The sequence below is a fragment of the Camelus ferus genome, chromosome 19 (assembly GCF_009834535.1).
Source record: "Camelus ferus isolate YT-003-E chromosome 19, BCGSAC_Cfer_1.0, whole genome shotgun sequence".
In the NCBI taxonomy this organism is placed as follows: Eukaryota; Metazoa; Chordata; class Mammalia; order Artiodactyla; family Camelidae; genus Camelus; species Camelus ferus.
The window spans coordinates 2,259,498-2,270,974 of record NC_045714.1 but is presented as its reverse complement, the minus strand read 5'-3'; the positions used below and the strand labels follow the sequence as shown (position 1 = coordinate 2,270,974).

At 47.2% G+C, this 11,477-nt stretch overlaps 1 protein-coding gene across 1 annotated transcript; it reads left to right on the top strand.

Moving 5' to 3' along the window:
• Nucleotides 1-7,548: 7,548 nt before the first annotated feature.
• Nucleotides 7,549-9,887, top strand: LOC102517762 (antileukoproteinase). The gene is made up of 4 exons (XM_006193530.3): nt 7,549-7,639; nt 8,293-8,460; nt 8,943-9,092; nt 9,686-9,887. Exons 1-4 carry the CDS (start codon nt 7,558-7,560, stop codon nt 9,688-9,690), a joined length of 405 nt encoding a protein of 134 aa, XP_006193592.1. The 5' UTR covers nt 7,549-7,557; the 3' UTR covers nt 9,691-9,887.
• The last annotated feature ends 1,590 nt before the right edge of the window (nt 9,888-11,477 follow it).

Here is an 11,477-nt window from a genome sequence, read left to right as displayed (position 1 = left end):
TTGCTCTTTCCAACTTCTAAAGGCTACCTGAATTCAGGTCATCACTTCAGCCTCTGCTTCTGGCATCACATCTCCTTCCCTGACTCTGACCCTCTTCTCTCCACAGCAGCAGGACCCTTGTGATTATACTGGGCTCACCCAGCTAAGCCACCGTAATCTCCCCATCTCGAGCTCTTTATCACATCTTCAAACTCTCTTTGCCCTGTAAGATAACATATTCCGAGGTGCCAGAGATTAGGACGCAGACATCTTTGGGGGGACCATTATTCTGCCTTCCACACAGTACTTGAAGCCAGGCAGACTGAGTTCAGAGCAGGCACTGTTAAGCCTGTCTATGCCTGGCACCTAGGTGGGGTGAGGAGGGAGAAACAATACTAAGAAAAGCCCCTGAGCTGGGGGAGCTCAGAGATGGAGGGAGTGAGGTGCACTTGACCATAACTGTAGCAGAAAGAGGATCCTTTAGGTGAGGGGATGGAGCAATCGGCAGGCAAGAAGGGAAGAATCATGGAAGAGGTGACCTGCAGCCAAGCCTTAACCCATGGCTGGAATTTCCCTAGGTAGCCACGAGGGATCTCATAGGTGAATGAAGCACAGATCTGTGTGGTCAGGAGTGACTGGAGTGTGGGGTGATGGGATGATTGAGATCTTACCTGGACATGAGGGTCAGATGAGCGAAAGTGCTAAGTATGGTTCCTGGCCTGTGACCTGTCCTACTCCTTTGGTTTATGGCGGGGGAACCAGGCTGCCCAAGCTCACAATGAGAGAACCCCAGCTGGATCAGGCAGCAGCCTGTAGGGGTCTGACTGGAACCGGGTCCTTAACTGATTGTGGGGAGGCACTGAGGACAAGGGGAGGCTCTCTCCTTCGCTTCCCCCTGGCGCTGGCCAGGACTGCCTTCAGTGGGGTTTCTTTTCTCGTCTGCTCTTTTCTCCTGCAATTTTCATAGTGGCCACTGGATGACGCCTGGAGCTCTGATTTGGAGTTGGATCCCAGCGCCCTTACAAGCACTTGGCATCGGGCACTTGGACTAATGAACCAGGCCTGCCCTTCTGAGAAATACCCTCCCCACGTCTTCACACCCCTCTCCCGACTCTGGCAGACCTCACCCCAGCCTAGAAGCTGCTTCACTTCCTAGGCAATAACCACACAATCCTGAATCTGAAGACCAGTCTGGCTACTTCCTAGCTATGTATAGGTTTTGACAGAGGCTAGTTCCCTTGTCCACCTCCTGATTCTCTCTCTCATTTCCCTTTCCTCTTGCTCCCTTTACCCTCTTGGATAGGAAAGAATGTTCCACAGAAGGGTAGCTAGTCCTTGCTTCTTTGTTTATACCTCTCTCCTAAACTCAAAGGATGGGAGACTTTAAAGTTCAGTAAAACAAACATTTAATGCAAGAACAGAGAGTAAGAATCCAAGTAACAGCATGGAGGGAACTGGCGGGGAGAGTAACATTGTCAAGAGAAGGCACAGAGCCTGAGCAGACACTGCGCCTGGGCCTCCTGGTGTCCTGACAAGCAGGGAGGTCACATGGCTTTGAGAACCTGATAAAACCAGGCACAGAGCACTTATGTTTTGGGGGACTCTTGAACCTACGTCCCCTGGAGGGAACTCAGCATTCTCAGCCTTCTTGGTTCCCTGGAGACTTGAATAATTAAAAAGCATAATATCTTCTGCAGTGGTTGGTGAGCTGGCAAGTTGGTGAGTGACAGATGTCACTTGTGGTGCTCTTTCTTATACCTGGTAAGATGCGCTGGACATAGCCGTGGGTGAGAAAGCCAAGGGCAGGAAGGGGCTGTGACCTCAGCCAATCGCCCTGATCCCTTTCAGAATTTCACCTCTCTCTTTGTTCTCCGGGGATCATGGTATTTCTATGACTTTTTGCCTTTCTAGCTTTCACTTTTAGCTCACAGTCCTTCCCAGTTTCTCCAGCTGGCATAGCTGCTGTCTCCAAGGCTGGTTGACTCTTCTGGCTCTTTGGCCCTAAGATAGCGAGAGAGGAAGGAGAAGAAAGCTATCAGTCACAGAACTCCCCCAGCATGCAGCATGCCGGGGACTGCGCCACACCCTGGGCCTGCATTGTCTTGTTTAAACACCTTGGCTTGTAGAAGGGAAAACAGAGGTTCAAAGAGGCCATCTTCGCAAAGCCACAAAGCTTCAGTTCATCAGGGACAAAAGTGGACCCTTTCAAAGACGTTTTTACTAGGAAGCTTAAGAGGCAGACAAAAGCAAAGCACAAGATGTGGAAGAGATGAAGGGCAAAATGCTGGTTCTTCACTCAGGGGTAACTGAAGCACACATAAAACTCCCAGATCCGTGAGCCATTGTGTCTTCCTGCTCTTCATCCTGCCGTGGACAATCCCACCTCCACATGTCACCTCCTGCTCTGCCCTTTCCCAGGTCCAAGGTCATTCTTTTTCCTGAAGTAGTGAATGCAATTACTGCTGCTCACCTAGGACTCCCACCCCCAGGGAACGCAAGGCACGCAGAGTGCTTCCTAGCAGCTGAGCGGGAGGTGGGTATCCAGGGAGGAAGTAGGCAGATTAAGATAACAATGCCAGCACTGCAACGTGCAGTTGCTAGTTGAGGTCCATTTCCTCCCAGAGGAACAAGAAAATCTCAGGGTGGCCTCTGATCCTGGCAGGTGCTTTACAAAAAAAAAAAAAAGCCTTCTCAGTGAGTACTTCTTGAATGTCTATTTGGGAGACATATTAGATGCTGTACTAGGCACTGGGGATACAGTGGTGAAGAAGAGAATCATACTCCCTGCCTTCTACTTACGTTCCAGGAGGGGAACGTGGACAGCAAAGAGGTAAGCGAATAAGTTTCAAATAGTGATCAAAACTAGGCAGATGATAAAATAGAGTACAGGAATAGAGCGCGGCTGGCCAGTAGAATGTCTGTGATGATGAGAATGTTCTCCATCTTTAAAATCAACTGTGGCTCAGGATTGAAACTGCTTTCTGATTTGATCAAAGAGGGGCTTCTGCGAGCTTCAGAGATGAAAATGGAGCTATAGCCTCTTAATTTTGCCATCTTTGATCAGAAGTTCTCTTCTTATTTTTCTAATTGAAAAAAATCACTAGTTAAAATGTGCATCTGCCGCTCTTGGAGGGGACTCACCTGGGCCCTGGGCATCGGGGCCAAGTGCAGCAGAACCTCTGACCCTTCTACTTCTACCACATTTAACTTAAACATTTGTATCAAGGGTAGAACCCACATGATAAACGAGAGAGTAGGGAGGGAAAAAAAAGACAGCAAACAAAAAGTCAGCATCTTTTCTTGTGTAAGAAGCGAGTTCAAGAGGGCCGGTGTGTTTACTGGAAAGAATTCTAGGGGAAGACACCATGAAGCAGAAACTAGACCAAGACCCTAATTATGCGCCCTAATAGAAATCATTCATGATCCCCTCCCTTAGAAGGTGTCTAGAGGTACAGAGCCTCAAGGCCAAGTGGAATCAGAGGTTAGCTAGAACGGTCTCATTTAAGAAGGAACCCTCCTCCCCTTCACTCCCAAAAAACCCCCATGGAGCTGGCTAGCAGAGGTCTGTGAGCATGAGGCTCACCTCCGTCGGGAGAGTGGCCATCCAATCTGGGGCTGGGAGGATGCAGACAAGGGTGATGTTTCCTAGAGTGTCCGGGCTCTGAGAGGTCTTCCCTTTTACCCAACCCAACACACTCTTGGTACAGGTGAGGAAACTGAGGCTCAGAGAGGGGCAGTGCCTTAGTCTAGAGTATGCAGTGAGTCAGGGACAAGATCCTCAAGACTTCAGATGTCTAAGCTGCCAGTTCAGAGAGGTCGGGGAGCAGAGGGACTCCAGTCAAGGTGAAAGATGGCATCTGTGAGGCTGAGAGAGAGACCTGGAGACTTAGAGGAGGACTGGACCAGTTGGAGCTGATGGTCAACTGAGCAAAGCCTCCCTATTGCTCAGTTTTTACACTTGGGTAGACTTCATATAGTAAATATTTTGGCCCCGCCCCTGTAATTTACAGCTTTGATGCAACTGTAATAAAAATCTCAATAGATTTTTTTTGAGGGACTTAACCAATTGATCCTAAAATATGTGTGGTAGAGTAGAAATGCAAGAATAGCCAAAACAATTCTGAATAAGTAAAACCGAAAAGACTTGTGCTGCAAAGCACCGAGATATAGAAAACATACATGTTAATTGAAAGAGTACCAAGGAAGGCTGGTTTGACAATAGGCACATCGAGTAAGGAAACCCAATAGAACACAGAGACACATCCATCTACATACGAAAACTTGATGCAAAATAGATGTGGTTTTATAAATTAACAGGGGATCAACGATATGGGGGAACGATTGGCATTCCATTTTGGAAAGAAATTGAAACGAGATCCCTACTTCAAATCTTTCACAAAAAATAAATTCCAGCTAGATGAATGACTTCAATGAGAAAAATAAAACTTGCAAAAATGTTTAAGGGAAATGGAAGGGATTGCTCTTCGGTGAGGAGAGTTTGATGTGAAAAGTACAATCCGTAAAGGACTGGGAAAATTGGGTACACTGACTCCATCAAAATAAAAAAATATATATCCGTTTAGAAAGATGACACCAAACACAAAGTTTATGCTAAGTGATGCCTCTCTCTGGAGCTCATTCACCATCTGCTGGTTTCTGGACCTAGAGGGGAGGAAATGGTGCCTGGATACTGAGAAGACGTCACATGCTCTGGCTAGACGGTGAGCAAACATGATGGCACCGACAATTATTCTAAATCTTCTTGGGTTAATCATAGTACCTTACATGGTCTAGTGAATTTTAGAATACACTTTAAAATCAAATTGTTTGCATAGACAAGGGCCCTCTCTATACCCTAGAAGCAATTCTGTCCTGAAGGCTCAGTCAGGCATTTAATGGAGCAGGGCAAGAAGGGCTCAGACCCAAGGACCCAAGAACCTGATGGCTCCCTGCTTGCCTAATATTCAGCACACCTACCTGTAATAAGAACAGCATCTGCCATGCTGAGTGGGCCGGACACTGTGCAGAGTGCTTGCCAAATACTCCTTACAACCACCATGTGATATAAGAGAGATCAATACCCCCATCTTACAGCTGAGCAAACTGAGGCTCAGGCAGGGTCAGTGATTTTTCTTCCAACCCAGGTAACTCTGACCTAAAGTTTAGGTTCTTAATGACCATGTAATATTGACTCCATGTGCCTTCTTGATTGTAGCCTCAGGGCCTGGCATAATCCTTGGCACGCAGTAAGAATTCATTAAATAATTTTTTTGTGAATGAATTGCATGAATAAGTGAATGACTCTACAGTATCTAGCAGAAGGCTATAGAAGGCATGTGAGGTAGGCTTAGCGACTCAATCTTGGGTTAAGATCGGGCCAGGAGTGGGAGTGCCCAGCCATCACCTATTACTAGTTTTTGGGAACCAACATGGGAGTAACCAGTTTTAGAAAAACTCGATCTGGGTGTTGTGTAATTAACTCAGTATGCAGTTTTGGGCATGTACCTTCTCCGGAGGGCTTCAGTCTCTTGCTGTCAGCTGGAGGTTTGGTATGGATCAGAAGTCAGCAAAACATATTCTGTTGACGGACCAGAGAGCAAACATTTTAGACTTTGTCTAAAACCTAATTTGGGTCTCTGCCACAACTAGGCAACCCTCCCATTGTAGTAAGAAAGTAACCTCAGACAATATGTAAACAAATGAATGTGTGACTGTGTTCCAATACAACGTCATTTAGAAAAACAGGTACCTGTCTGGATTTGGTCCCAAGGTTGTAGTTTGCTGAGTCTTGATCTAGATGATCTCTGCATTCCCTTTAATCTTCACAGTCTATGAGAACAAGATGTATGAAGGGCAGAAATGGTCATGCAATGTGAATACCCTTCTATGGTGTCCATGGCAGACACTGCTAATTGATCACAGGACTCTTCTGATGAAAAAGGAGTTGGCTTTTATAATCAATCACAGATAGAGAACTCTAACTGGAGCATTTTCCCTTTCAATCTCTATAAAGCAAATTTTTGGAAAACTCCAGATACCCTCTTGAGTGTAGCTCTGAGGAAGATAGGAAGAAACAGAAATTGAGAAGTGTGGCAACTTCTTCCGGTCTCATCCCCCGGTGAGAAGAATGAAATTGTCCTTGGGGTGATGCGAGAACCAAAACCCTAAATCTAAGTCAAGCTGTTTGACTCAACAGTGACATTATCCATCAGTGGAGGTCAGACATTCCATCTCTCTCTTACTCGCCCTACTGAGTGCGCCAGCTAGGAGAGAAAGCCCCTGACACATGGTAGCTATTCAGTGCATGCTAATTTTCTTCCTTGTCTTTTCCCACCAAAATTTAAATCACTGAGTGACTTCTCCCTAGAGGGATCTGTTGTCTGTCTAGTTGGGGGATACTTCACAAACGAGTCCTTATGGAGCCGTCACTGCTGGATAACGCATGACGCGATCGTGTCTCTTTGCATTTCCACAAACCTTCACTTTGAAGAATGAATGGGGAAATTCCAAGCATCAAGAAGTGACATGATATTGAGGCAAGGGCTTGGGCTTTGCAGTTAGACCAATTTGCCTTGGAATCTAGAGATAATGATCACTCTCTTGACAGTTAGAAGCAATCTATACAGACAGGGTAGCACATAGACTAGACTTTATGGCAGCCATCATTTGTTGTTGTTGTTCTTGCGTGAGATCTGTAGGGTACTTGGGGGTAGGAAGCGTTCCTCTAACATCTCAAATTGTACGCCGTCACTAAGTGTTGATTACAGCGACCAATGAGCTGCTTTATCCCTTTATCTCAGATTCAATTGTCTTTACTTGTAAGGGAAACAATTCATTTATTCTTTTCAGAGTCCTTTCACCTCTGTAACCTCACAGCTCTCTGAAAAGGCTGATTTGTGAGGACCATCTCATTTCACACTTGGGAATCCTGAGCTCCAAAGAGATTTGCTGAGGGCAGAGCTCTTTCTTCTGCGTCTTTTATTTGACAGCTCTTCATGAGCGCTTTCCACGCATCCGGCATGGATTACACACTGGAGATACAGGGGTGTAAATATTTCGGGGAAGTAAATATCTGCTGGTTGAGGACTTTGTCATCTGAAATTTGAGGAGGAAATTGCATTGAGCAATCAGTGGAGAGTTTCACAAGCCCCTGCAAGTCCAGAATTGGGAGAATTAGGGGTGCACTACCCAACATCTCATTGAGAATCAGATCTAAATAGCACCTCCACAGTTGACCTCTTGCCCGCCTCTCCACCAACAAGGCTAATGGGGCGGGGGCCCCCAGGATGTTCAGGGCTCAGATGGACACCAGAGATGGTCTCCTTATCAGCCTGGCAACAACTTCCAGGCCAGCCTCTCCTACTTCTTCGCTGGCGGTTACTCTGCTGGCCTTGCAGTCTTACCCAGGGCCGGGAAAGGGCCACAGTCTCTCTGGTATCAGGCTTCCTGGTCTGTGGCCAAGCTCCCTGCTTATGTCATCAAAGCTAGGAGGGGCCAAGGAAATTCTGGCGAGGCCACACCCACTAGTGAAAGTATAAACAGGGAGGTTTGGCCATCAGAGCTACCCCCGCCCTCACCATGAAGTCCAGTAGCCTCTTCCCCTTCATGCTTCTTGCCCTGGGTACTCTGGCACCTTGGGCTGTGGAAAGTGCTGAAAAAGGTAAGCTGGAGTCACCCCTGATGATCTTGACTGCAGGGTTGGAGTCGAAGGCTCCCAGTGGTGTGGAGATGGCCCCTTCTCTAGACTCTACTCTCTCAGCTTAGTTTCAGGAGATATCCCTGACAGTGCGTTCATGTCCATCCAGGCGCCAAGGTCTCTGAGAGGGCTTCTGAGCATCTGGAAATGCTTCTCTTACTTCGTCGTCTATCAGCCCAGGTCTCACTCCCATTCTGTTCTTATTTCTCTCTCCCTCCCAGTACCCTGTCTGTGGCTCTCCAGTCATCAGTCTGATTCTCTCCATTAGTCTCTGTTTTCCTGCTTCTGGCTCTAGCTTTCCACCTGCCCGTCACTTCTGTTTATCTTTGTTTATTTCTCCCCATCTCCATCACGCCCAGCCTGCCTCTCTGCTTGTGTGTAACCTGGCTATTTCCTGGGGTAGGAAACCTTGACTGGGGGCCCTATGCCTTTCTCATGACCACACATGTGGTTTAACCAAGGCTGTTAAGGCTGTTATGGAGGTCAGACAGAGACTTTCCTTCAGACTTAGGGGACAGTCAGCTAGGTGGGGGCCACTCCTGGAAAGCGGTGCTTTGTCCAGGAGCCGTGATGGCTACTCAAGCCCCATCCTGAATTCTTGCACATCTCTTCCAAAGCTTTGAAAGCTGGAGCCTGCCCTCTTAGAAATCCTGCCCAGTGCCTTAGAGTGACTAAATATGAGAAACCCAGGTGCAGGAGCGACTGGCAGTGCCCAGGGAAGAAGAAATGTTGCCTGGATACTTGTGAACTCAAATGCCTGGACCCTGTTGACATCCTGAACCCAGGTGAGGAGGTGGGAGAGCTAGTGGAGTGAGACAAAGGACATGGCATCGGGGTGGTGGTGGGGACAGGGTCGAGTCCAGGCCTCCTCCTGGCCAAGAATTGTTGAGCCAAGTTTGTTAGCTGGTCAGGGAGTCATACTGCCCCAGAGAGGAAATTATTTACCTAGCTGGTGAAGCAGCCAGTCTGCCGGGAGGTCAGTTGTTCAGGTCATAGTCATCTGGTCATTCAGATAACTAGGCAGTTGGCAGTGACAGATCCAGTCCGCACTGGACACCTGGTCACCTGCATTGGCTGAGGGCCTGATGTTAGAGAAGAGCCAGATGCTACCTTCCGGGGGTACCTGGGCCTCAGGAAGGACATGGTGGTCATGAGGATGGGAGGCAATGATTCTCTGTGCTCAGGCCAGGGCAGGGGCTGGGGCCAAGGAGCAGGGGGGTGTTGTAGAAGGTACAAAGCTTCTAACCCATAACTCTACTCTCACCAGTTAAGAAAAAGCCTGGGAAGTGTCCAGTGGTCCAGGGTCAATGTCTGATACTTAACCCCCCCAACCACTGTGAGACAGATGGCCAGTGTCTGGATAACTTAAAGTGCTGCAGGAACACGTGCGGGAAAGTCTGCATCTCCCCTGTGAGAGGTAAGGAGGGGCTGGGGCAGCTGACCTCTCTCCTTCCAGTCTCTCAGTCTCAACACTCCAGAATTCCAGGCATGTAAGCAGGGGGACTCCTGATCCCTACTCCAGCAGAGCCTCTGCCTGACTCCCTTGTCTTTCAAGAGCACTGTTCCCCAAGCCTCAGGGTAAGGATTTCCCTTGGATCACTCATGGCTTGGATTCTACTCCAGCCCCTCTGGGTAAGGGCCCTGGGCAAGTGACTCTGAGTCTCAGTTTCCTTATCTGCAAAAGGGACCTAATGCAATTGAAAGTGCATTGTGAAAAGCCCTGCGAGCACTAAGTATGTATTATATAAGGTTATAAGGTTATATCCAGTATGTTGTCTAGGATCAAAGCCCAAAGGATCAATGGATTTTGAGGAGAGGCTAGCTCAATTATTTGACTTTAGGGTTTTCTAGTAAAATAGAAACTTGGACTCAGCCTCCTGATACCAAGACTCATTCAACTATATCAACACCTTGCCATTTTCTCTATCTCGGGGGGTTTCTTGGGGGTAGAATGTGGAGATGATGTGGCTGGTTCCTCTGCTGAAGCTCTGATCCAATTCCCTCTCACAGCTTGATGTTTGCCATTTGGAAGAGGCTCTGGATTTCTACTTTGTGTGGCCTGGGAATTCCATTCCTAGTCCCAGACTTGGCTCACTGGAGCACTCCATGGTGAAGACCTGGTTCTACCACCAACATTTTCTTTGCAAAAAGGCTTGGCACCAATAGGCTTCCAGGAGATGTCTATTAACTGGGCAATAAATGAATGAGCATCTTTCTCTCTGTACGTTTTGATTCTGTGTTTCACTGGGGAGTATGAGTCAGATGGGAGGGAATGTTGGATAAGAGGCCTCCCTCCTACAGATATGGAGTGGAAGGAAGAGGCTTAGAGGCTGGACGGACGTGAATTTACATCACAAGTCTGAAAATATTGGCTCTATGATTTGGGACAAATGACTTCATCTCCTACATCCTAATCTCTTTGTTTGCAAAGTGGTGATAAAAACCAATTTCTCACAGTGCATTGGGGCACGTAATGGGGTGTGAATGGCCACATTTCTGGGGCATGTTAAGTTCAAAAATGGGGGCTACTTGGGGGAGGGTATAGCTCAGTGGTAGAGTGCATGCTTAGCATGCACGAGATCCTGGTTCAATCCCCAGTACCTCCATCAAAAAAATAAAGAAATAAACCTAATTACCTCTCTCCGCCCCCCCCCCAAATGGTGGATACTTGCCTTCTGTGGTGATTGGAACCTCTTTCATCTCTTCTCTCTCCCAAGACACTATTTCCTCTATATTAAAATAAACGTTGAGCAGAATAACATGCACTATGAGTCCTGAGAGAGGACTCCAAACACTGCTGCCCATTGTATATTCATATCAGGGTCTCCGAGAGAGCACAACGTAGTCAAGCATTGGATGAAACGATGTTTTACCTCCACAGAGATGAAACAGCGAGACCAGCTTCCATTGTGGGCCTTGATCTCCCCTGGCCAGTGAGTCTCTGCAGACATTTACCTACATACACTCCTCTCATGTCACAGTAGAAGGACCCCATCCCCTCTCCATGGAGGGAAGATATGTCAGTAGGGTTGGCCGGATGCCATAGTGCACACGCTTATACAAAACAAAGGAGCCTACACTGAGCTTGGAATAGGAAAAGATATTTCACAGGTGGCGATAAGTTTGGCACGGGCTGTGTGGGCTCTTTATCTCTTGGTAAGTAAATATTCCAGGTCCAAGGCCCCTTCTTTTGCAGTGGAAGATGCATGCATGAAACTGCCTTTCCCAACAGTAAAATATTGCCATGGTGGTCACCTTGATGACATGCTGTCGGCCAGTAACATATGAGGGTGATGTTGTTCTTGACTCGCTGGAGCAGAAAAAAATAACAAGAGCCGAAATTCTTATGGACAGAGCCGAGCAGGGGACTCTGCTCCACATTGTTCTGTGCTCTACACACTGGAAAGGAAACTGAATTAGGTAATGATTGAAAAGAAAACAAACAAACAAACAAAAACAAATTATAATTCAGTCTTTTTCTGGAAAATGTCAGTGGTCTAAGAAAATACTCCATACTACTTTCAACCAATATTCCCAGAACAGCAACTAGATGTATTAAACTAACCATTTCAGAGAGGAGGAAAGGAGGGAGAACCATTCAGTTAATTTTAATTTCATTCATTTAATTTTATTCATTTTAGCCACACTCCACGTTGACTCCCAATGATCCTCCCCTCTTGGCATTCACACCCTTGTGTGGTCCCCTCTTACATTTTGCACAGTTGGTCTGTACGACCAAGAAACTTTGCAGAGTGATAGTGTAACTGGGCAGGACTCTACTGTCTTTGGTGACCATATGGTA